This window comes from Perca fluviatilis, chromosome 11 (genome assembly GCF_010015445.1).
Source record: "Perca fluviatilis chromosome 11, GENO_Pfluv_1.0, whole genome shotgun sequence".
NCBI lineage: Eukaryota > Metazoa > Chordata > Actinopteri > Perciformes > Percidae > Perca > Perca fluviatilis.
In genome coordinates this window covers 18,046,615-18,070,552 of record NC_053122.1, presented here as the reverse complement: position 1 = coordinate 18,070,552, position 23,938 = coordinate 18,046,615, and the positions used below count along the sequence as shown (strand labels likewise).

The window sequence follows — 23,938 nt, the reverse complement described above, 5'->3', positions numbered from 1 at the left end:
AAAGAGCCTCAAGAGGTGAAGTTAAGATTAGGAAGGGGGAGCATAGTTCTAGGGTAGCCAACACTGGGAAAAGGGCTGTCACTAGAGACTGGGGCTGTCTCCAAACCTCCAGTCAAGTTTAAATCACATAGAGCTCCACCGACTCTCAGTTTGCATCCTCCTCTCTGCTCACTCGCTCTGAGCTCCCTCTGTCTCTCCTCCTTTCTGCATCTGCTGGTTACTCTCCCCGTCAACCTTGTGAGGGTGTCTTCCCCTGATCATCTGCAACAGTTTTTCAACTAAAGAAATACAAACTTTTTTTCTCCAAAGCTTGCGAGACACTGAGACCCAACTGTCACCATGGAGGCCATCAAGAAGAAGATGCAGATGCTGAAGTTGGACAAGGAGAACGCCATCGACAGGGCAGAACAGGCCGAGTCCGACAAGAAGGCAGCCGAGGATAAATGCAAACTGGTGAGACAAGTCTGATGGTTTTAATGGGAACACAGGATGGAAGTGATGGACTGTATAACACAGAATTTTTTTTAAAACTGAATCTAGGGTTAGCTAGAAAATAATTCTATATGATCATAGATTGACTTATAATAATAATTATCATAAGATCAACTTGAATGATCGAACACAGGAAAATTGAAGAAAGAAGTACAAGAAAAGATGTAAAGTATAGAGAGCTGCTGCAACAAAATAGTTATAATTCTCTGAATTAACGTATCTAAGTAAACTTTAATTAAAAAGTAATAAAATTACTTGTATAGTTTTTGTGTGATGTATGTACTGCATAAAGTTGGGCCAAAAAAGGCTGCAGTTTGCCTCCCCTGCTAAAAAGAATTCTATTTGTCCACTTAGAGTCTCTAACTCTCAAAGAGAAAATATTTGTGGATCTCTGCTGGCTTCAATTTGACAGATTTCAGTGGTAAATCAACTGGATTCTTTTTTTGTGATAAGTATTCTTAATAAGTTGTGATATTAATTTTAACCATATTACACAGCCCTATCTAGAGTTATTGTAACATCTAGTTGCTCCCTTCAGAACAAAGTAAATAGGAAATAGAAAATAGTTTCTGTTCATGTAGATTGAAATTATGTTTTTGAGTGACTGGGACTGATAAACTTATTAAATATATTATTTTGTGAAAACAGATTAAAGTGATTCATTTGCTATTCATGTATTAACATAGTGATATTTTTTCAAATTACAATGACAATCTTTTCTGAAATAAATAAATAAATAAATACCAAACCACTTAAAATCAACATAAAATGTCCAGTATTTCCCAAAGCACCAAATGCTGAATAACAGAGAGCAGCTGATGCTGAGCCCCTGGGCCTTGTCTTTTGGTGGTCAGGAGAAGGTTGAGGATGTCCACAGGGAGACACAAACAGAATGGCAGAGTGACGACTGCTGGACAAATTATCCACACTGTACCAAAGGGATTACTTGAAGCTACCAGAAGTGGTGCTGCAGGAGTTAAAACAACCCATTTTATAGCAGCTGTTGCTCTGTGTCTTCACCAGGAGAGCACTGCATTGCCCTGCATCCTTATCTGAATTATGTTTGTAACATATCAACAAAAAAATTCAAATTTGCCAAATTATAATTTCATCTGCACATCCATATTTGGCGCGGCAGTGCGAGGACCCTAGACGGTTTGTTATTTCAAAGGCTGTCTTAATGATAGCATACTTGTACCACTTGATACAAGCAAAGTAGAATCTGAAGATGTAATATGATATTTGAGGCTTCTAAATGGAGGCAATTATTGCACAGTGGGAGGTGGCGTCGTCATCATGAAGGTGCGAAAGGAATGCTAGAGAGCAGGGAGTTGGAGAGGCACGGATGAAGCCAGGATCTACATTAAAGCAAGTGGAAAGAATCTTCTCTCTGGTTTCTAATCAAACCCTTAGAGAGCACAAGCAGTGACAGTTGTCACTGGCACTGCACATTTGGACCCCCAGCATGTCTTCCATGTCAAGGAACAGTCAGCATGAAATCCTAGAAGATTATGCTGAACTCTTTAGTTTGTTTGGATGGCACTGATTCAAGCAGTGCTAAGAGATGTTTTCTTTGCTATTCTTGGCACGATAGGACGGACATCAGAGTGCAGCCAGGCTGACGCAAAGCGCTGAAAATACACAAAACTAATACTCAGTCTTATGCATTACAGACAACCGTCTCCTGCAGCAATCAAAGGATCGGCTCACCCAAATTACAAAAGAATTAAAAAAATTTAGCAGCAAAGTGTCTTTTCAGAAGCGATGTCTCGGGTTACTCTTGATAATCCACAAACTTTAAAACAAACTGTTTACGCTGGATCTGCTTTCTACCGAAGAAATAGACCTGATGAAAACCTTTGACAACAAGTTCTGTAGATTATAGATACACTTTGGTCCAAAAATAAATATTCAAACAACTATCAGATGGGTTGCCATGAAATAGTTTTTTAGACATTCATGAATTGTATTGGCGATTGTCTGACTTTACATCCAGCGCCGTCTTCAGGTCAATTTCAATTTGTCCAATACTTTGGTTTATGACTAAATATCTGTAAAACTGATTCCCATCAGCCTCCGCTGTACTTGGTGTTTAAAGCTAATTAGCCAATCTTAGCAAGATAAAACACTAAACTTAGATAGTGAACATGGTAAACATCATACCTATAGACATCAGCATGTTATCATCATCCTTGTAAGTAAGTTAGAATGCGGATATTAGCATTTAGCTCAAAGCACTTTAGTACCTAACATAGCCTTAGAGCCGCTAGCATGGCTGTAAAGACAGTCTTGTTTTGAGACATCCCCCCCATCATTGTATCAAAATAATGCTGGATTTTTCCATGCAGTGTTTTAAATTCATACTTACTTGGTATGCCTTCCTAAATCTCTGTCACATTTGCCTTCTTTCAGCTGGAGGATGAGCTGCTCGCTCTGCAGAAGAAACTGAAGGGAACAGAGGATGAGCTTGACAAGTACTCGGAGGCCCTGAAGGATGCTCAGGAGAAACTGGAACTGTCGGAGAAGAAGGCCGCAGATGTGAGTTGACCACATCTGAAACACATTATCCACATTACAGTGGAACACCACAACTTCTAAGTTTCAGTTTTATAACATATTGATTACCACTCTTTCAGATGGAGTAACCTAAACATCATGATTGAAAAAAGACCGGTTATAGAGACGCATTCAGTTTTTGCAGACTGACGTTCTTTTCTATGAAAACTGGTTTAAAAGGCATGGAATTAAGTGTTGTATACACTCAGTGCTTCTACTGCTTACACTATCAGAAAAGGCCATGCCTGGACTTGCCTAATTGTTTGGTTGCTTCTAGAGTGATGCAACATAGCCCAGAGTGATTAAACCACTGACATTCAGAAAATATAATAATCAAAACCTCCTTTTAAAATGATTTGTCTAGTTGTAATCATGGGAACAATCTTTAAGTCCTTTTATTTGAACAAAACGAAGGAAACTCAACCTTCATGCCAAAGGTTTGCAATGCAAGATTGCATTTGAAAATCCCTTTTTGTGTATTAAACACAGGCAGGTACTGTAGTATGTATGTTGTAAACAATTTACAATAAACTCCTTCTTTTAATCGGTTACCCACCACCCTCAATGTAGAAGGCAACTAACCCTGAAATGACTAACTTGTATCCTGTAATCCATATAGTGTTAAGTATTACTGATTGGTGTCTTTGTGAGGTCTGTAATGTAGCCATTTCTCGAGCACAGACAAAACTAGGCCAGACTGAGTAGCCGACCGGGAATCCCAGGAATGCAGCTTAAGCAAACAGAGAACCCCATACTGCAGTGTCTAATGAAATCAATGCTCTGGCCTTTTCATGGGGTGGAGATATTACACTCGGCTCTCACTGGCCTTACAGTACATAGACAACAATGACCATACACCAGAGCAAATATTTCATTTATGATGTTTCTTTTATGGTAACATTTCAGCTACCTGATATCTGATTAAGTGTTATCTTTGATCTAAAGCAAAGGGTTCTGCAAAAAAAGAAGAAATGGGGACAAACAGTTTGCTTTTTTGGGCAATTGTGACCAATATTATTGATATGATAGCAGAAATACTTTTCTAATGTGGTTTTACCAGTGACACATCTTCTTTTACTGTCTAGTTTTTCACATTTTTAGGAAGATGCATTATCTGGGAGTAACAAGTTACAAGTTGTTGTAAACACGTTTAATTAGTGGGGCTGCAACTAACATTTATTTTCATTATCCATTAATCTGGTGATTATTTTCTCGATTATTATTATCTTGTGTGGTCTAGAAAATGTCAGGAAATAATGAAAAACTAAATTTCTCACGATCACAACTTCCTAAAGCCCAACATGACATATTTTTTTCCGACCAGCAGACCAAAACCCAAAGATATTCAGTTTACTATTCCAGAAGACATTTTTTTTTTAAAAGCAGCAAATTCTCACAACTGAGAAGCTGGAACAACTGAATGTTTTGCATTTTGGTTGAAAAATGATTAAAACGATTATTGATATCAAACGATATTGTTAAAATTTGCTTTGTTTTTTATTTACAAGTTGCTGATGAATTTCAAATAATCTACTCATGTTTTAGTTGAATATATAGCATCAAGCCTTTACAGTGTAAGTCTAAAACTACCAGTGAAAGCAGATGAGATAATTAAGACCCCAAAGGTTAAAGGTCAGAGTTTCTCTCAAATACCCACAGATCTGCTTTTTGTAGGTCTGTCTTCTTGTGTTTCACGCTGCTTATGAGGGATGAGGGACTTTCAAATGTGATACAAGGACAGTCAGGGAAAATAAATCCGAGCTTTGCTCTGAAAAAGGAGGAGGAGGAGGAAGAGAGGAGGAGGAAGAGAGGAGGAGGAAGAGAGGAGGAGGAAGAGAGGAGGAGGAGGAAGGGGGCGCTGAAGGAAAGTGTCGCCACCCGATGGCTGCAGGTCATGTCTGCAAACAAATCAATTTACATTCCATGCGGCTGCAGGTCAACAACCCCTGTTGAAGAGGATTATTACCGCCCCACCCCACCATTGACCCTCCCTCCTTCCCTTGTAGACAATCTTTGGACCTTTGATTTACACATTAACAACCTGCCTCTCTCCTTCACACGCTCAAACTTTTATGTTTCTTCTCTCCCCCTCACACATCCATGTTATGATTCACATTAGATAGCCTATGATTCACATATCTGAATCAGACCAAGAAATCAGATGAGGCAACTGTTCTCTTGATCTCTATGCCCTCCTTCTAATGACAGAGAACAATGCAGCCCAGGCACACCTTTACATTTGCCATATAAGTCCACAATAGAAAGTATCACACACCTCTTTTGTGGAGAAAAAGAGCAGTGCCTTCCCCTCCTAAATCCTGTGATGTCATCTGAGACAGGCTTCTTCACAGGATTGGACGATCTCGCCATAAATTTCCTGAAAACTCCCAGCCCTTTTTTTTTTCCTCTCATTCCAACCCCGCACGTCCCTGACTTCCTGCCTGAGAAAAAAAAAAGTTTTCCTCATTATCGTTTTAAGGATACAGCGAATCGATCTAGACCGCTAGCTAGATTTTTTTGGGGCTCCTTCTTAGCTTTTTTTGGAGAAAACAAACTAATCGAGACTATGGAGACGGTAAAGAAGAAAATCCAAACTCTCCAGCTACATGTTGATGAGGCAGAAGATCGCGCACTGGCAGTACAAAGGGAGTTGGACACTGAACGGGAACTGCGCGACAAAGTGAGACGAATCATTTATCCAACTTCAGTCGCATTTTCTACTTTAACTTTACTGCTCACATAGCCTACCTGTTAAGCATCTTTATGGCAAATTGTAAAGAAATTACACGCAAACTGTCAGTGACGGTCTGCAGGTAGCGATAAGCATACTCACAACGCCCCTGTAAGAATTTCAAACTTTTCCTGCGAATCCCAATAGTATATTTGTTATTATTATCTTGTAATATGTGAAATGTGGTCGTTTTAAAAGTTTTTGGAAAGTCGAGGCACCATTGTAACGACATTACTTCTCAGACTTTTGTTCGGCTGCGTTATCTAACATAAACCCGCACTAGATCGCCTCAAACACCTACAACTGCAACGAGAGCACTCAGTATTACATTAACCCGGCAGCGTGGATGTTCAAATATTAAGGCGTGGCAGGCTTATAACATTTTTAAAAGCGTAGATCTTTCCCAATGTATGTCAAGACACTTGGGAATTTGTTTTCCTGTTTTTTTGCCAAGCACCCAGTAGTCTTTGTTCTGTTTGCCCTTTGAGCTTTTTGTCTGAATAACACATGACACATATCTGAAATTAAGAGCAGAACCCTTCCTCCTTCTCTTCAGCCTCTACACAGGAAGAGGAGAGCAGACATGGTTATCTGTGATATCAGTCCCACAGGAAACGGGCCCCCCAACATAAATGGGTTTACATTACAAACTTCAGATATGTCAGGGTTAAGTCTGCCACTCTGTTATTCAGTGTCAGCAGTTTTCAAAGTATCTGGTCAAGCTGCAAAGTCCAGAACTAATCGTGCTTGTTAAGAGTGAAATTGACATGGAAGAAATATGACGTATTGCATACACAGAAGTGAAAAAAAGAAAACCGGGATATATGCATTCCCAGAGAGTATTGCAATGGGTTCCAGAGAATAAATGGACTGAATTAAAAAACTAGCCATAAACGGCTCATAATATTCAGCCCATTTGACTGCAAGAAATAAATATACATAAACTGATTACACCTTGCAACTGCAGTGCTCACAACCAATCTAACCTATACTGCTAGTAACAATGTGCCACTTTGGCCGAGCTCAACAGTATCCTTCCTGTTGTTGCAGCAGCTTGTTTCCTGACTGTGTGTGTGTGTGTGTGTGTGTGTGTGTGTGTGTGTGTGTGTGTGTGTGTGTGTGTGTGTGTGTGTGTGTGTGTGTGTGTGTGTGTGTTAGGCGGAGGGCGATGTGGCATCTTTGAACCGCAGGATCCAGCTGGTGGAGGAGGAGTTGGACCGTGCTCAGGAGAGACTGGCTACAGCCCTTCAGAAACTGGAGGAGGCTGAGAAGGCTGCAGATGAGAGTGAAAGGTGAGAATCAAAACAGCCCTCAGTCATAATGTAGTAACCACAGATTGATGACATACCATCAACTACAAGATTGGAAAATGATCATCTCATGGCGTTGAGGGGTCCAAAATTGGGGGTGCCTGTTTGATAGGATTGTAGCAGTGAAGAAGAGCCTCATGGGAGGAGAAGGCCAGACACATTTTAGTTTTATAAAGTGGACAGTGGCAGAGCTGCTAGTTCTGGAAATATAAGATAGGATAAAAAAAGATTTCCAGGGGGGAAATTAGGTGTTAACTGCACAAGAAATGGATCAGATAAATATATGAAAAAGATTAAATTAAAGCTAAAGAAATAAGAAGGCTAAACAATAAATCAAAATGAAACAAAAACTATTTACAGATACAAAATAAGTAAAGGATTGTACAGTATAAAATAATAGTTTGATTTTAGCAGCAACCTCAAACACCACAGTATCACCTGGGTAATTAAACAGTTCTGACAATGAGTTATACATTTTTCAATGTTTGGTATGTCCAGTGACACTAATCCCTATGAGCTCATTTGTAGCTTTCATGGAGAGAATGCCAGCAAAAAAACGAATCCTAGCATCTACATAATGCTGGGACTGAAACCACAAAAATATAAACCTTTAGTCTGAAGCAGCCCGTAGCAATTTGTGGTGTCTTTGTGGTTGTGTTGAACTAAAGGCTGTCTGTCTTTCTGATCATCAGAGGCATGAAGGTGATTGAGAACAGAGCCATGAAAGACGAGGAGAAGATGGAGATCCAGGAAATGCAACTCAAAGAAGCCAAACACATCGCTGAGGAGGCAGACCGCAAATACGAGGAGGTACGTGCACGGAGATCACATTTCAGCTTACTTTCAGTTTTCAGATGTCATTTTTGTTTTTGCTCAACTGTGAATTTTACGTCCTTTTTAAATGTCAGGTTGCCCGCAAACTGGTAATCCTTGAGGGTGAGCTGGAGAGAGCAGAAGAGAGGGCAGAAATTGCAGAACTGTAAGCTCAAACTGAACAAGTTATATGCGAGCTTGCAAGCATCATTCAGTTTTTAGCCAGATAACAGACCATTGTCAAACATATTCAGAAATTGTAACATTTTCTCTATTTATACAGTAAGTGTGCTGACCTGGAAGAAGAGCTGAAGAACGTCACCAACAACCTCAAGTCGCTAGAGGCTCAGTCTGATAAGGTAGGTGATGTTCATCTCTCCCAGAGGAGCAGTTTGAGGGTGTATTGTTTATCTCTATTAGCATGCTGTTTGACCTTAAAAGCCCTGGAGAAGCAGAGCATCTTGATTTTTTTTATTTTATTTTTTTTATTACATTTAAATTTACTTATAAAGTAGAAGAAGTGTAACTCATTCTATTCACCTGCATCTATATCCCTATTCTGTCTAGAATGAGCTTCAAAGCCGTAAAACTCTTAACTTTCTAAAAAAAGAGACATGTCATGCAACATGCATATCAATGTTGAGCATGAAAAGGTGGAATAACTCTTTTTCACAAATAAAAACATTGATATTGTTTTGGCATTTAAAATTATTTTATTTTCTCTCTCTATAGTACTCTGAGAAAGAAGACAAGTATGAGGAAGAGATTAAAGTCCTGAATGACAGACTTAAGGAGGTAAGTTTTGTGTCTGCTCAAGCTATATATTGTCTGAGGAGAATATGTCGGGATGATTAACACGTTGTCTTTTTAAAGGCGGAGACCCGTGCAGAATTCGCAGAGAGGTCCGTGGCTAAGCTGGAAAAGACCATCGATGACTTAGAAGGTACACTTCATTTTAATCCTTCTTTTCAATCCTTGATCTACACTTTCTTTACTCCTTTTACAACCTTTGATCAAATCTTGATCATTTTGATCTGATTTCTCTCTTTTTCCTCCTGCTTTTCCATCTTGGTCTGCACAACTCTGCATTGTCCTCCACCTGCTCTCTGTCTCTGCCCTTTGACCTGCAGACGAACTGTACACTCAGAAGCTGAAATACAAGGCTATCAGCGAGGAGCTGGATCATGCCCTCAATGATATGAACACCATGTAGACCTTGCATTTAGCTTTCACTTTCCCTTTGTCTCTCCTTGCCTGATTGGAAGCTCTTCTTTTCTCCCTTTGTTATCACTGCCCCTTGCTCCTTTTCTGTTAAACAAAAGCTCAATAAAGATATTTTTCTCTTTTACTCTGTCTTCTGTCATTTGACTTAAGCCTGCTTTTCACCACTCTGCAGCTGTAATGTCAATAGTTTCTTTATGCATTGGCCATAATCAAAAGGCTAAATTTATATTGTACGGAAGTTGGTTTCTTCCGGTATGTCTACTCTAACCATATTTTATTAGTTTACCCATTTCACTTACGTGATCAATTATTCTGTTCACTGACATAGCCATTGCATTTTATATCTGCTGTTACTTTTTATTGCAGAGAACCTATCGAAAGAAAAAGAGCAAAACGTAGGAATGCACCAAGTCCTGGACCAAACACTGCAGGAGCTCAATAGCTTGTAAAATTCCATGAAGATCAAACAAATAAAAAAAAAACAAATTTTTTTTGTTTTGTGAAAGATTTTCTACATGCCATCCATTCTCTGTAATTTCACTATTATTCCTAAACACGTACCCCTTTTATATATTTATGGTTCTTTTTGTTTCTTTTCCCTTTTATTTTTTTTTTAATTTTATTTTTTTTTTTAATGGTTTTGGGACCATATGATAATCAGTTTTGGTGCTAGAAATTGTGTTGTAGACCAAACTCTGAGCACAAATTAAACTGAACATGATGATAAAGTGAGCTTTATGTGTTATGTTATGTGTGTCTGTCTGTCTATGCATAGTGTTGCATATGTTTGTGTGTCCTTTAGGCATTTTCAACACTGAGTCATTAACAGCAACAGCAGAACAAGCCCCCCCCCCTTCAGTTTACATGGGCTAACATGCATTGCTTTTTCTGTGTGCTCTGCTGTGACCGTGAATCACCACATAAGGTTAATGTTAAATTAAATGTTAGATTGTTTTCCTCAAGTAGTAAGTTAGCCACCAGTTAATACTTTTTGTGGACTATTAATCTAAGTTAACTAAATGAGAAACTACTATTCTGATTGACAACTCTTTTTCTTTTGGTTTCTGTTTCATGGAAAAAGCACATGTGAAAGGGAATTGAGGTGTCATGAGTACTAAACCATTTAAACAAAAAAAGTAGTGTTATTGTATAATTGGGTTAGTAATATGTGCATTATTGTGTAAGCAACATTTTAATCTTGTTATTGAATCATTTTATAAATTGAACATAATGTTTTGCAAGCAAAATCTTAGTCTGCACAGTAACTAACTATAGCTGCATAATAAATGTAAGTAAAAGCACAATATAGGCTATAGGCTACCTCTGAAAAGTGTAAAGTAGCATAAATCACAATATTCAAGTCCCAAGTCACTTAAAATTTTAGACTAGTATGGAAGTCACGAAAGGCCACCGGGGACACAGTTGAAGTGGTGGTATTTAATTTTGTAAAGGCCAACTCTTTAATTACAGAAAACACCAATGGAGGTAAATACTCCGTCATCTGATAGCATCTTGGGTAGAGTAACCCCCCCTCCTCCTCCCATCAACACTAAACACTAAGTGCAGGTAACATATCCGTAGCCCTGAGGTCCCTCTGTCTCCAACCTAATCAAGAATGATAATAGAAGTAAATCTCATTTCTATTGTCAGAAAGATATTCAGGCAATATGAAAGAGGTATTTTTCAGGTAGGAATTTTGATTTCACAAATTACCAAATTCTTTGATAACCAGCACAGGTTAGATTATGCATTCAATAAAACACTGTGACTACTGAATAAACTCATGCTTATTCTGTATTAGGGCTGGGCGATATGGAGAAAATCGGATATCACGATATTCTTGACCAAATACCTCGATATCGATATTGTGGCGATATTCTAGGGTTGAAAATTGGTGCTTTAACAAAATATCTTCACACTTAGATTTTATATAAATAATCATCATTAATGTGGACATAATGTCTAAGTGGGGAAAAGGCAAATAGAACAGCTAGAACAGTCTGGTAAGTTCAGAAAAGTACATCACTTTACTGTAATACAGCCTTTAAAACCAGTAAAAGACAACACTTATGTCATATCACGATATTACGATATCCAAAATCTAAGACGATATCTAGTCTCATATCATGATATCGATATAATATCGATATATTGCCCAGCCCTATTGTGTATAAACAACTTTACTGGAACAACACAATGTGTGACTTTCTTCTTCAGATGGGATTTCCAATGAGGATTTCTTGGCACATGCCAGAGATTTCTTGTCTGAGGCTGATTAACATCCTGCTCAACTCAAACAGAGGAAGAGCTTGCTTTAACTTGACTCATCCAGCAGCAACTTCCTTTGATGAGCTGTGATTAAACTCAACATTCAAACTGGTTTACTGGATTCAACCTTCAGTACTCAAGATGCTGTAAAGACACTCCTACAAACAATAAAACAGATAGCGATAAAGAAAGTTAGAGCCAAAGTGTATTAGAAAAGGTTTTATGATACCATAAGAAAAAGATGAGGCACGCAGGTTTTTCCAAAGCCATCAGCAACTTTAACCTTGAAAGAGGAAAAGTCAAGACATTTCTGTCTGATGGCTCTCCGGTTGCATGAAGGAATCAACAGTCCAGAAAGAGAAGGACACTAGTAATATGCATTGACATATATAAAATATGTATAAAATAAATAATAATAAAAAATATATATGTCATAATGTACATAGTTATGCTGCATTCATGTGATGTCGGAAAAATAAGTTCCTGACTAGGAAAATTCACGTGAATGCCCCTCAAATCGGAACAACTAGGTTTAAAGTCGGCGAAATGTTTGCTATACGACTGTAATATGACGGCGTCATCTTACGCATCAAACATGTCAAACGAAAATAAATGTTGGGTTGATTGTAACTTTTTATTTACGTAAGCCATATCACTTTTTGCTCACACGTATTAGTAATAGAGTGACCTAGATTAGCATTAACCCCGGGAATGTAACGTTACTGGAGCAGCAACAAGTCTGGGACAACGTGTTGTTCGCTCTGAGTAATAAAATACATCACATTTTCTTTGTAGCGTCCATCATGAACACACCAAAGTGGGAAGAGAGGTGTACTTGGAAGAACGACTTCCCAACTCGGGAAAAGGACCATCCGAGGAGCACTTGAATGCAGCATTACTTCGCTGTGCAGACCGTGCAGACTGATAGATAGCTAGGAGATAGATAGACAGATAGACCACGGTCTCAGTTAGATATAAACGGCTGGTGAATTCCGAGCCAGCAGGGGGCGACACTTCAGCATATTCACATCGCTGCTTCGCCGGGCGGGATTTCCGCAATAATATCAAGTATGGCGAAGACATACGACTATTTGTTTAAATTACTGTTAATCGGCGACTCTGGTGTCGGGAAGACCTGTGTCCTCTTCAGGTTTTCAGAAGACGCCTTCAACTCAACGTTTATCTCAACTATAGGTACGGTGTTGGTGATGTAGCTAGCTAAACTGTGTCTTTTTGTCTGTTTACATACGCCAGTGGTCTGTCTCAGAGGCTCGGTCTACTTGCTGCTCAAGCTACGTTTACGGCTGGAAGTAGTTTCTCTTTGTCATTTATAGTGTGTTATTCTTTTGGATGTCATAAATATAACTAACTCGTTACTAAGAGATGGCAAGGGGAAATACTATTACCCGTGTGTTTTCTATGGGGCTAATGTATGAGCAGAAATGTTTGTGTTGTATTAGCTAGCTATATTCATGCCGGGTGGCTCCTTTGCGGTTAGCATTAGCCATTACCGTTAGGTGCCGTCTACATTCTGGTCTAGACACCGGAAACCTGATATGTAGCACGCTGTAGCTGGTCAATTTAAGCTGATAAGCGCTGTTGTTCTTTCATGCACATATTACTGCCCTATGCTATGACATGAAGCCGAGACCCCCGTTTGTTTCCAGTCCACAAGTGTCCTTTGGTTGTAACCCAACAATGTTGACCAATGTTTGACAGGTACACTAAGCTAGCAAGCTAACGTTATGATTTTCATTAATGATCCTTCCTTTTCCCTCCAGGCATTGATTTCAAGATCAGAACAATAGAGCTTGACGGCAAGAAGATAAAGTTACAGATATGGTAAGTTTACCATACTTTAAATCCTTTTAATGCAGGGCGTGTGTGACACACTGGCAGTGTTTTGTCAATATTTGGCTTAAAATGTGAATTATCGGCCCCAAAAGTCGTTTAGTAGTTTTTAAAATTGAATCTACACGTTCTTAATTGTAATTTTACCTGGGTTTATTGTAGTCTTTTATGTAGTTTATGTCTTCAGCTACAAAATCACGGGTCATCTGTATCTATATCTGTTGAAAAAAAAAGGTCCATTTAAGATAAACTAACCTTTATACATAGCTCCCATGCTTAACTGCAGTAAGATATTGATGGAAACTTTCCCACATAATGTATCCAAATATTGACTTTAAAAGCATTGGCATTTCATATTTATTGTTAAATTTCTGAGATGTCACGATTGGGGTATTATTATTATTATTATTATTATTATTATATATATTTTTTTTTAGGGATACAGCTGGACAGGAGCGCTTCCGAACAATCACAACAGCCTACTACAGAGGAGCAATGGTGCGTATCTTCACCTATTGTCAGACAAATGTAACCTAAATCCACTTTCCCAGGAAGCCACAGCTAATGTACTCTGTTAATCTGAACACATTTGGTTCTTTACAGGGCATCATGCTTGTCTACGACATCACCAACGAGAAGTCTTTTGAGAATATCAAGAACTGGATAAGGAACATAGAGGAGGTATTTACTGGCTCATATATACCCTCTTTTATGTGCTTGCTACTTCTTAAAATATCCAAATGGCAACATGTAGAGCTTTGTATTTAATTTCTCAAATTAAATTAAATTCAAGCATGCATCCTCTGATGTTGAGAAGATGGTCCTTGGCAACAAGTGTGACATCAACGACAAGCGGCAGGTGTCCAAAGACAGGGGGGAGAAGGTGAGAAATTTGAAGTTAAAATAAGACATTGTCATCGGGTTATATTTGATAATAAATTATAACATTGGCGCAACATTACTATTATAGTTTAATTCTTTTTTTAAACATGTCGACAGAATTGGTAAAAATGTAAGGTGATGTAATTTTCTCCGATTTACTTTCAGCTCGCATTAGAGTATGGAATAAAATTCATGGAGACCAGTGCAAAGGCCAACATCAATGTGGAAAATGCAAGTAGACCTTCTTCCTTGAGTTCTGATATGCTTAATAGATCATGCGTCATCATTGTGACAATGTGTGTTTTCTTCTGGTTTACAGGCATTTTTGACCCTCGCCAGAGACATCAAATCAAAAATGGACACAAAATTGGTGAGAAGAACTCTTTTGATGATATAATTTTTTTGCATTGTGAGTAATTGATAAATGTGATACTTACCTTTCAGCAGCTCTTAGATACTTTTATTATGTAAAACATTTTTTTTTTTTTTCACTATCAATAGCAGTGTGCTTCTGGTTGCTGGTAGTACATGAGGATTTCTGTAAAGAAAGTTGATGAACCATATGAGAGCAGCCACTGAGCCAGCCGTTCTACATGACAGCAGTGACCTTTTTATTTGTCATTTTGCAGGAGGGCAACATGCCGCAGGGGAGCAGTCACGGAGTCAAGATCTCAGAGCCTCAGAAAAAGACAAGCTTCTTCCGCTGTAGCCTACTCTGAGGGCCGAGGCCTTCGATACTGGCTGCCAGCTGGCTGGACATAAATGGACTGTGCTTGCTCTTAGCACTTCCTTCTCCTTCCTTCTTTCTACCCATCCATGGCCTGTCCTCCCAGTCCACACAAACCATTATATTCCCAGTAAGCAGAGGACTTTTCCTCTCATCTTCTGAAAGCTTCCAATGCTGCATCTCTTCCATTTTAAGGAGATCTGTTGTCTTCATGGGTCCGAGTGCTTGACTGGTAGAGGACTCCACCAGGATCATTGTCCAGATGTTTCTTTTCACACAAAAGACAGGCTCTTACTTCTGATGTTTAGTCTTGTTGTACTACACACTCATATTTCACGCAGCCGGTAGCCCAACCAAGGATGACAAAACAAATATATTTTATTAGTACCTTTTTCCTTTTTAAGTGATGCAGGTCAACCAGAGACTGATTGGCTTGAACTCTAGTGAACGGAGTTGCACATGCTTTCATTTTCATTTCAGCTGTTGAGAATCATAATACGCATCAGGCAGTCAAGGATCAGAGAGGAATTAGATTGAAAGGTTTTCTATTTGAGTTCTGCTTTTTGGTTTGCCTGTAGTCCTTGACAACCATTTGATGCAACTTATAATGCGTGTTTCATCCTGCCTTGATCATTACACACTGCCACCAACTCTTTTTCGGCAATAACTTTCAGGTGCAGTTTGGCAACACAAAACCTAAAAATACAATCCAGATCTGTCTCTTTAGATAAAGTTCTAATGTCAAATAATCAGCAGAACATTGTTGTTACCCATGTGTAAGTACACCATTAAGGAAAGTATCAGGATGTGCACGCTGTATAATATAAACAATTCTCCAAAATTGAGTACGGTACAGTACAACAATTGTTTTTATTATCATTTGTTCTGCCACTTAATTTCTTGATTAATCTATACATTGTTCCATCTATAAAATGTCAGAAAATATTGAAAAATGCCTGTTAAAGTTTCCTAAAGCCCAAATTGACGACTTAAGATATCTTGTTTTGTCCAAGTAAGTCCAAAACCCCAAACCATTATAAAACCAAATCATAATAAAGCAACGAAAGCAGCAATCCTCACATTCGAGAAGCTGGAGCTTGCGAATGTTTGGTGTTTTTGCTTGGAAGTTGACTGAAATTAATCATCAATATAGTCTGCATTTTATTTTCTCTGTTGACTTATTGTTTCTGCTCCAAAGATTACTTTAAAGTGTTCCCTTGTAAATAGTTTTTGAAGGTTTTGTAGCAGCTCTGATTCACAGTCAAGCTAAATGACGTCTCTGGTCGTCTCTGATCAGCAGTTAAAAATCACTCTTGAAGTTTCGCACTGTAAGCCCCTTCTCCTGCTATCCATGCAGCTCTCCTTGCACTTTACCAGTAACTCGTGTTTTGTGTGTAGTCTGTGCCAAGTGATAGTTTTGCAATACAATTACTTAGTTAAAAAATGTTTTCAGTCTTGGTTATATAATGGGTATAATTCCTAAATGTTTTACTAGACCTACTTATAAGTAATGACTTAATCTCCTTTGTTATTTCACTGCGAGTGATCTGCTGTCCTGGTATTAGTGCACTGAAAACATTGCCCTAATGTGAGGGTGCAAAATTAACTTGTTTTGTCCACTGGCCAAATGGCTAGTGAATGCTCAAATTTTACCAGCCACTCAATAGAAACCATTTGTTAGCCACTTGCATCTTTTACCAGTATTTGCCTAGTGGATGGTGCTAATTTTGTACCCTGCCTAATGTACTTATATATATATATAATTTATAAAAAGGAAAAATAATTTGCCAGCCTCTGTTTCTATGTTACTGCCCTGCCAAATTATAGTTTAAAAGTGATGTTTTTTGGCTTTTCAATGAAAGCTGGCTTGTCCAAAGCTGAAAGGTGCTCCCACTAGTATTGTACAATTTCTTGTTTATATTTGATTGTAGCCCTTTAGTTTGACAGCTAGGTGGCACCAGAGGCACAGTATGCATCAAAGGTGACCACCTGAATTCAAATTATAATCAGTATTTTATTAGGATTGCGAGCCACAGGGAACTAGACCTGTGCAATACAAACATGTACCCACTATTTAACATCGACGTTGAGTCTCAATCTATTTCCACTGTTCCTCATGTTTCCTTCCTACATTTGTTACTAGTCTGAAAATCAAACTCCTATATGCACAATATCGAGGGAGGATCTGCTTTTCTTGCCTGCGTCCTTTTTTTTTTTTTAAATATCAAATAATTTGGGACCTCATGACTACCATGGCCATTTGTCTTAACCGCTAATACTCAGTTCTGTCATAGGTGAGCTATGCATTGTGAATCTTGGACCTGTGCATATTTGTGTAATGTAATTTTCAGACATACTTGTAGACCTGTACAGTTGAATGTATGGGCTTTTTTGTTTTGTGTCATCCACTGAGCCAAAAACAGGACTCTGTAGAAATGGCATTGCTACAACAATAGGAGTGGGATTTAGCATGATGGAAGATTAAGTAGAAAGAGTCTGGATGTTGAAATGTGGAGATAGTGCTGTTTTCTCATTTGTGTAATAATGTAGCTTTTAAGTCATAGACAGAAACGTAGGAAGCAGACTTTTGTGGGACTCAAACTGCATAATTTACAGCTGAAATGATTCTCCCTCTTTGATTTAGTTTTTAAATCATATCCTTTAATATAGTGTACATCCCTTTTTACAGCCATATTTTCATTCCATTCAGTGTGAAGTACACAGGGAGAATAATACAATACATTTCAAAAAAAGTGAAGTGAAAAAAACATTGTAAATATCACATTGAAAAAAGAGATCTACTTAAATTGTACTGTACTTTCTAAACCCATATGAAAATGTATCTACAATTTGTAGATATGTGTACTTTTGATTTAATAAAATAAGATTATAAAACTTAATTTATTTCTGTTGGCTGTCTTTCTTTTTGGCTGGCTGTCACAGGAAACTACACTGTCAGTTGACCCCGGTGTTCCCACAATGGAGCTTGTCTGCTTTCATGACAAATGGCCCTCCTTTTATTGGCCCGCTATGACCCACTGGAATATTCTGGCATTTGTTTCTTTTATAGTCTGTGTAACTGAACCCCTTTTATATACAAAACACAAATCTACTGTTGATGGTCATAACTAATGAGCCTTGTCATGATGGATTGGTTGATGCCGCCACGCGATGATAGACCTGCAGTCATGACTGGTGTTACTACTGCTATCGTGAAAGTAAAAACTGAAGTGGGCTCAGTATGTTCGTACAATGGATGTATAGGAAGGTTCGTACAATTCCAATCTATTTGCAGTAATGGTACCATTAAAGACAAGACAATTCATAGTTACTCATAGTATTTCCTCTGGTTGCTAAATGGCAAAGTCTGATTATCTCTGATGAAGATCGTGTTTCTTTTTACAAAATTATTCACATTAAAGTTATTCACAAAATGATAGTTGCTTTCTGGATCCCCCAACTTTCCAGGCATTCTGCAGTATTGTAAGTCCACTTTATGTGATACTCAAATTAAGAAATGCACATGATTGCTTCATTTCTTTATATCCTTATGTGGAAGGTGCTGTGAACAGAAATTAGAATAGCTCTTGTTTGATTTCCTCATTACAAGTCAGGGTTAAAAACAAATGTAAGGATAGGCAAAGTAGGTAAGCACATTAGATCACAATCATTGATACATAATAAAATATAAAATGTGTTCTTATGTCTTGTATGTAGTTGGGTTCACCCTTCATTATGTCTTATGGCAAATGGTTACCATTGGCCTACCTGAGGAAGTCTGGAGCTCGAACAATCATGTGCTGGAAGTCCTCCAGTGACAGGCGTCCATCGTTGTCCAAGTCAGCCTCATCTATCACCTTCTCACACACCATCCTTACCTCGTCTTCTGTCAGCTCGTTACGGGTCAGTTTGTTCAGTGTCTTCTCAAGGTCTGACTTGCAGATAAAGTCGTCGTTGTTGAAATCTTGCAGAAAATGGAAAAGAAGGACATAGAGGTGAAATGATGACTAAACGCTTAGTCGAGCAACTATTTTAATCATCAGTTAATCATTCAAGTAAAATTTTTCAAGCAAAAGTACCTCAGATGTATTGCTTCCTGCTTCTAAAAGTGTGAGTTTTTGATGGTTTCTACGATATTAAAATAAATATCTTTGGGTTTTGGACTAAAGTGGCTGCACAAAACAAGTGATTTGAATAATCGATAATGAAGATAATTGTTAGTGCACCCATAAAGATAACCTTCATATATTCTGAACTAATTCACAATTAGGGTAACACATCTGTATTTATTTTTGCAGCTGATAGTTTGTGACATTATTCACTGTATTGAAGCTGTACTTCTTGTCATATAAAAAATGCATAAACTTTTAGTTTTCCCTATATTTATTATATGATTGTCAAAATGGAAACTGTAATGTTAGTATCATGTTAATAATCAAATATCTTGATGCATATACTTAAAGCATATATGTGTTAAGCCTTACATATTCACCTTACATACTCAATCCGTCATTAGCGAGGGAACTTCAGGTTATCTGAGATCATGGGACAGTATCAGTCTTGCTCATCATAACAACTATGCTTTTACAGTATGCCACCTTCCTTGTTTTTCCCCCTCTGTTGGTCTAAATCATTAATGAAACGTTTCCTTGACCCATGACCATGGCGATGTGTATGTAACGTCTTCATCTGTCAGCGTTTATTAATTAGTGGGGACACTAGTGCTGAGCACAAAATGGGCTTTGACAAGCTTGTTGCCTCTATAATGGGTTGGTTAATCATTTATAGCATTCCGTGCACCATCCGTCATGCTTACAGCTCCTTTTCATGTGCTTATACAACATTCAAATTTAAAATATTTCCATGTTTCTGTTATTAAATTTATACTTCATTGTTAAAATGTATTGAATGAGGGATTGAATGATTTTGTATCAGGGTGCTTCTTTACACTGGTTACATGTTACCCTAATCTTCTGTTTGGGGTCCAGGAGAGGTCTTCGTTAACAGTGATAAAAACATACTTAACATTGTTTTATCACCATTATACTTTATGACTTTTCCTAATTTTATTAGTTTTCCTCACAGGATTTTGAACTGGTTCATTTACAGAAAATAATGCATTATGTCAGTTTGACCCCATCTGGTTAAATTCAATAGAAATTCATACACACTATATCTGTGATTGGTGTTGGCAGTACTTTTTACACAGCACTACCCTGCCCTAATTCTAAATAAATATTTAGAACTATTTGGATTTCTGCCATTGGAGTTTAAAAGTATAACCGTAAAGCCAGGATAACATACTGTACATTTCTTTGTCTGTGAATGACTTTATTACAAACCAAAGGAATATATATATATATATATATATATATATGTGTGTGTTTATAGCACATATATAATATAAAACGTGAAATATGTCCTTATTTGGTGCAATAATAACGTTTTATGCTCATTTCTGTCATCAAATGTTGAAGCTCAGTTTGTGTTACCACCTCACTTTTCTACATATTGTGAATAATATTAATAATATTACATACACAGTAGAAGAATCTCTGGAAATAAAAATCGGAACTCCTGGATATGATTTTTTAAATTGCACCACTTCTTCAGATATTTTACCATAAATTTTGAAAGCATAGTAGGCCTTGAGGTCACGCGGAGCCATCTCACTCAGGACTGAAAACATGTCCAAGAAGTCGTCCAGTGTCATATTTCCCTCTCCGTCCTCAGAGAAAACCTCAGCGATCCTCTGACGAAATGGGTTGTCCTGGACAGAGGGGACACCAGTACTTCTAGAGCAGTCTGATAAAACAATTCAGTGCAGTTAAGCATGCAGAACTATGAACTGGTGCTTGTTGGCATTTCTGTGCTCAAAGATGTTTTTTTGTTCGATTTATATATCTCTTGATGAGAATTCAAGTAAGCTCTAAACACTTAAATAATGAATGACTATGAGGGGAAAGTATAATCTACCTATCCCTTTCTCAGGACACGCCAGTGACCAGCGTGTTAAACACCTTGCTGTCATTGTGTAAAGAGGCATGCAATTGACCCATTTCCAATAAGTGTGCCCTGAGGGACTCACCAGCATTCTTCAAGTTTAAAGGAGTCGGGTAACATAACGTTTCAAAGAATTCTGTCGATTAGTTGGCCATTAATTATAGATTGGAAACACAGGGAGAAAGCGGGTCTGCATGGTGTGTGCGACCGTGGGTCTACCTTTAGCTCTGGCATGCTGCCAATCAGCTCATACGGTAACTTCACATCTGGGTTGCTGGTGTAGTCAAGGGGAACGAGTTGCGGTGCCAAATCCCGATAGCGGTCAAACAGTCTATGGAAGGTTTAAAGAAATACTTTCAATATTAAATTACAAACTATCTTCTGTAGTTGTGTATTTAGAGTGGCAATTAAGAACGTTTAATCTAGAAAACTATTGATATGCAAACTCTATTTCTGTCTTTCTATTGTGGTCAACACTGAAAACACTGAAAGAGTTTCAGTACAGTAAAGTTGTGAATGCAAGATTTTAAATACCATGTGTTCTTAATGGCAGCCTTCCCCACAGTAGGACAGGCCTCCTGATACTGTAGTTTAGAGTTACAGTGTAGTATTGTGCAGAACAGAATAAAATTCAGCTATGTCATGCGTGTCACACCAGCAATGGACTTGATGTCAGTGAAATAATTTGCTCACCTGAGAATTTCTTTTCTTGTAAAATATGTACAGTCCTGTAAATACAATCATATTATGGTAGGAACGGGAAGTTATTGCAAAGAGCAGTAGGATGCAGCTGTTCAAATATCTGCTAAATCACTTGTTTTATACAAGTTGGAAGAAGTATTCCGATATTTACTGAAGTAGTAGTAGCAATACAACACAAAAAAAAAAGTAAAAGTCATACATTTCACACATTTTTACTCAAGAAGTACAAAATAACAAAATAAACTCAATCAAAAGTACTCATTATGCAGAAGGGCCCATGCCAGTGTTATGTTATCTTATTGGTTCATAGTTATTGATGCTTTAACATGTAGGCATTTATATAATATACTACTACTTCATATTCTAGATAATTGTTTGTTTTGTGAAATCTTAATCTAAAAAGTAGTACTAGTACTAAAGCTATGAAATGAATGTAGTGAGGTAAAAAAAGAAAGAGGGAGAGGTATAAAGTAGTATCAAATGGAAATACTTTCATAAAGTACCTCGAAATAATACTTAAGTACAGTACTACAGTAAGGTAATGAAGTAGAGTAAATTTCCTTAGTTAACTTCCACAACTGGTTTTATATAGAATCAGAAAGCATATTGAAATAACACTTTAACTCTTGATTTAAAATATGCCACTAACTCTATGCATCCTGTCACTAACTTTGGACCACAAATTGCCTTTGAAGTGTTGTCTGTAAAATGTCCAAAGACAGACTTTTCTGAACAGCAAGTTTGGAGGTTGTGACTTGCAGTCTGACAAGTGTGTTACTTTTGTTAGGTGCCGGTAGCTTGTATTGATAAGAGAAGCACCATTTAAAGTAAGTGAGGCTAATCATTTCATTCAGAAAGAAACAGGATTGACACCAACCTGATAGGCGTCTAGCTGCTGTGCTGTAAAGATGGTCTGTTTATTCCCCATGTCTGAGCATGCAAACACCAAGCTTCAGGTCCATCGCTGCTCCAACATCAAGTGCTTTTTAGGGTGTGTGGATATGTCAGATATGAAATACTGGGACAAAAGGAAGCCAGAGCCAAAGAGGAGATCAGGTGTCAGGCTGCCACCGGTCCCTTTGGTCCCCATTATAATGGCAGCATTTCATCGTTTTCTCCATTGTGAATAGCAGCCCCTTTGACAATGAGTAAGGGCTGTCGTCCAGCATCATGCCAAGTGGTATCAACCCCCTTTAGTGCCACTCTATGGCCAACGCCTCGGTCACAGCTCAGGTTACACTCTTTGGAGACAGGGTTTTGTAGTGGGCAAATAGACTTTTTGATGGGAGACAAGCTTTGTTTCAGCTGAGAAGTCCATTATTTGATATTTATCCAATTATTGAATACATTTTCCCTTTCAGTTTTATGTCAGGTATTACATATCTGACCTAAAACTAAACTTGCAAAGTATTCATGATAAAGCACCACAATTATGACTTGAAGCACCAAAATCAAACTTTTCCTTTTATCCTGCCTTTATAATTTAGAAAAACAGATGTACACCAGTACAACATGACTAATGCATGTATCCCACCTTCACCTCACTCTGTTGTGTTTAGCATGAGCAATAAGGAGGACATTAGGTAGAACAACAAGTGGTTTAAGTGACACAAAGAAAGGTTTTATGTAAAATTGCCTTATATGTTAAATCCCACATGGAGTAGTTTTGTCAGGCCACTGTATATTAGTGGGACTCTCAGCCTGGTGAACTTCAAAAATACTTCTGTGGTACAAGTCTTAAACATTTCCTCTTGCCTGCTGTCTAATGTTAGTTATAAAATGTTTTTGTATCAGATTGAGGGCTGTCAGAAGATGTTGCCCACCTCTAAACTTAGAGAAAGTCCCGCACACTGACAATTACGCAAGCAATAATTTATTTAGAAAAATACAAAGTTTCGGTCTCAGACCTTCGTCAGGTAAATGGAATGAATCTAATTATTGCTTGCGTAATGGTCAGTGTGCGGGACTTTCTCTAAGCTTTTGATCTGCTACTTTTGATCATATCCTACGCACCTGCCCAACAAAAGAGGTGTGCAAAGAAGCTTTCCTACGCCCGCCTCTAAACTAAAACACCCTCCACCTTGCCCCCCTCCCCCCCCCTCTCTCCTCCACAATAGCTACAGACACAGAAATGGCACATACTAAGGAAAGCTCATTGTGGGACTGGCTCTAGTAGCTGTAATTCTGCACCAAGGCTGAATTTCGGGAAAGAGACTTCAGATACAGTATTAGGGGACCACTAAGGTCTATATAAAAGCATCCAAAGAGCACCATGTCATGGGACCTTTAAATGAACCTCAAATGAATGAATTATTTTTTTGTTGGTTAATACATCCATCTATTTTCTGCTTCTTATCCAGGTCCAGGTCATTTGTGTAA

The 23,938-nt window shown here is 38.1% G+C and overlaps 3 protein-coding genes across 7 annotated transcripts; 2 read left to right on the top strand and 1 right to left on the bottom strand.

Annotated features, from left to right (window-relative positions):
• The first annotated feature begins 115 nt into the window (after nt 1-115).
• Nucleotides 116-9,858, top strand: LOC120568865 (tropomyosin alpha-1 chain-like). Of its 4 annotated transcripts, none has more exons than XM_039816602.1 (9): nt 116-453; nt 2,905-3,030; nt 6,938-7,071; nt 7,782-7,899; nt 7,998-8,068; nt 8,186-8,261; nt 8,635-8,697; nt 8,776-8,845; nt 9,033-9,250. In XM_039816602.1, exons 1-9 carry the CDS (start codon nt 340-342, stop codon nt 9,113-9,115), a joined length of 855 nt encoding a protein of 284 aa, XP_039672536.1. In that variant the 5' UTR covers nt 116-339; the 3' UTR covers nt 9,116-9,250. The 4 variants fall into 4 exon arrangements, with proteins under 4 accessions (XP_039672536.1, XP_039672535.1, XP_039672534.1 ...); XM_039816601.1 differs by lacking the exon at nt 9,033-9,250 and adding an exon at nt 9,493-9,858 and having other exon boundaries at nt 120-453; XM_039816600.1 differs by lacking the exons at nt 116-453; nt 2,905-3,030 and adding an exon at nt 5,445-5,728.
• A 2,535-nt stretch (nt 9,859-12,393) lies between these two features.
• LOC120568693 (ras-related protein Rab-8A-like) lies at nt 12,394-15,995 on the top strand. The gene is made up of 8 exons (XM_039816361.1): nt 12,394-12,588; nt 13,176-13,236; nt 13,683-13,743; nt 13,849-13,926; nt 14,039-14,128; nt 14,293-14,358; nt 14,447-14,497; nt 14,757-15,995. Exons 1-8 carry the CDS (start codon nt 12,465-12,467, stop codon nt 14,844-14,846), a joined length of 621 nt encoding a protein of 206 aa, XP_039672295.1. The 5' UTR covers nt 12,394-12,464; the 3' UTR covers nt 14,847-15,995.
• Nucleotides 15,996-18,123: 2,128 nt separating this feature from the next.
• On the bottom strand, nt 18,124-22,487 carry cib3 (calcium and integrin binding family member 3). Of its 2 annotated transcripts, XM_039816362.1 has the most exons (6): nt 22,437-22,487; nt 21,551-21,585; nt 21,077-21,188; nt 20,477-20,624; nt 18,623-18,818; nt 18,124-18,416 (listed from the first exon to the last, which is right to left on the bottom strand). In XM_039816362.1, exons 1-6 carry the CDS (start codon nt 22,485-22,487, stop codon nt 18,395-18,397), a joined length of 564 nt encoding a protein of 187 aa, XP_039672296.1. In that variant the 3' UTR covers nt 18,124-18,394. The 2 variants fall into 2 exon arrangements, with proteins under 2 accessions (XP_039672296.1, XP_039672297.1); XM_039816363.1 differs by lacking the exons at nt 21,077-21,188; nt 21,551-21,585.
• Between the last annotated feature and the right edge of the window lie 1,451 nt (nt 22,488-23,938).

Excerpts from the sequence above, each read along its gene's own strand:
- LOC120568693 (XM_039816361.1), top strand. The coding sequence starts at position 12,465 with ATGGCGAAGACATACGACTATTTGTTTAAATTACTGTTAATCGGCGAC. Across the intron at positions 13,237-13,682 it reads AAGATAAAGTTACAGATATG|GGATACAGCTGGACAGGAGC; the intron begins GTAAGTTTACCA and ends ATTTTTTTTTAG. Across the intron at positions 13,927-14,038 it reads GGATAAGGAACATAGAGGAG|CATGCATCCTCTGATGTTGA; the intron begins GTATTTACTGGC and ends ATTAAATTCAAG.
- LOC120568865 (XM_039816601.1), top strand. The coding sequence starts at position 340 with ATGGAGGCCATCAAGAAGAAGATGCAGATGCTGAAGTTGGACAAGGAG. Across the intron at positions 8,069-8,185 it reads AGGGCAGAAATTGCAGAACT|TAAGTGTGCTGACCTGGAAG; the intron begins GTAAGCTCAAAC and ends CTATTTATACAG. Across the intron at positions 8,698-8,775 it reads TGAATGACAGACTTAAGGAG|GCGGAGACCCGTGCAGAATT; the intron begins GTAAGTTTTGTG and ends GTCTTTTTAAAG.
- cib3 (XM_039816362.1), bottom strand. The coding sequence starts at position 22,487 with ATGGGGAATAAACAGACCATCTTTACAGCACAGCAGCTAGACGCCTAT. Across the intron at positions 21,586-22,436 it reads AGCAGCTAGACGCCTATCAG|GACTGTACATATTTTACAAG; the intron begins GTTGGTGTCAAT and ends TTGTATTTACAG. Across the intron at positions 21,189-21,550 it reads ACAAGAAAAGAAATTCTCAG|ACTGTTTGACCGCTATCGGG; the intron begins GTGAGCAAATTA and ends AACCTTCCATAG.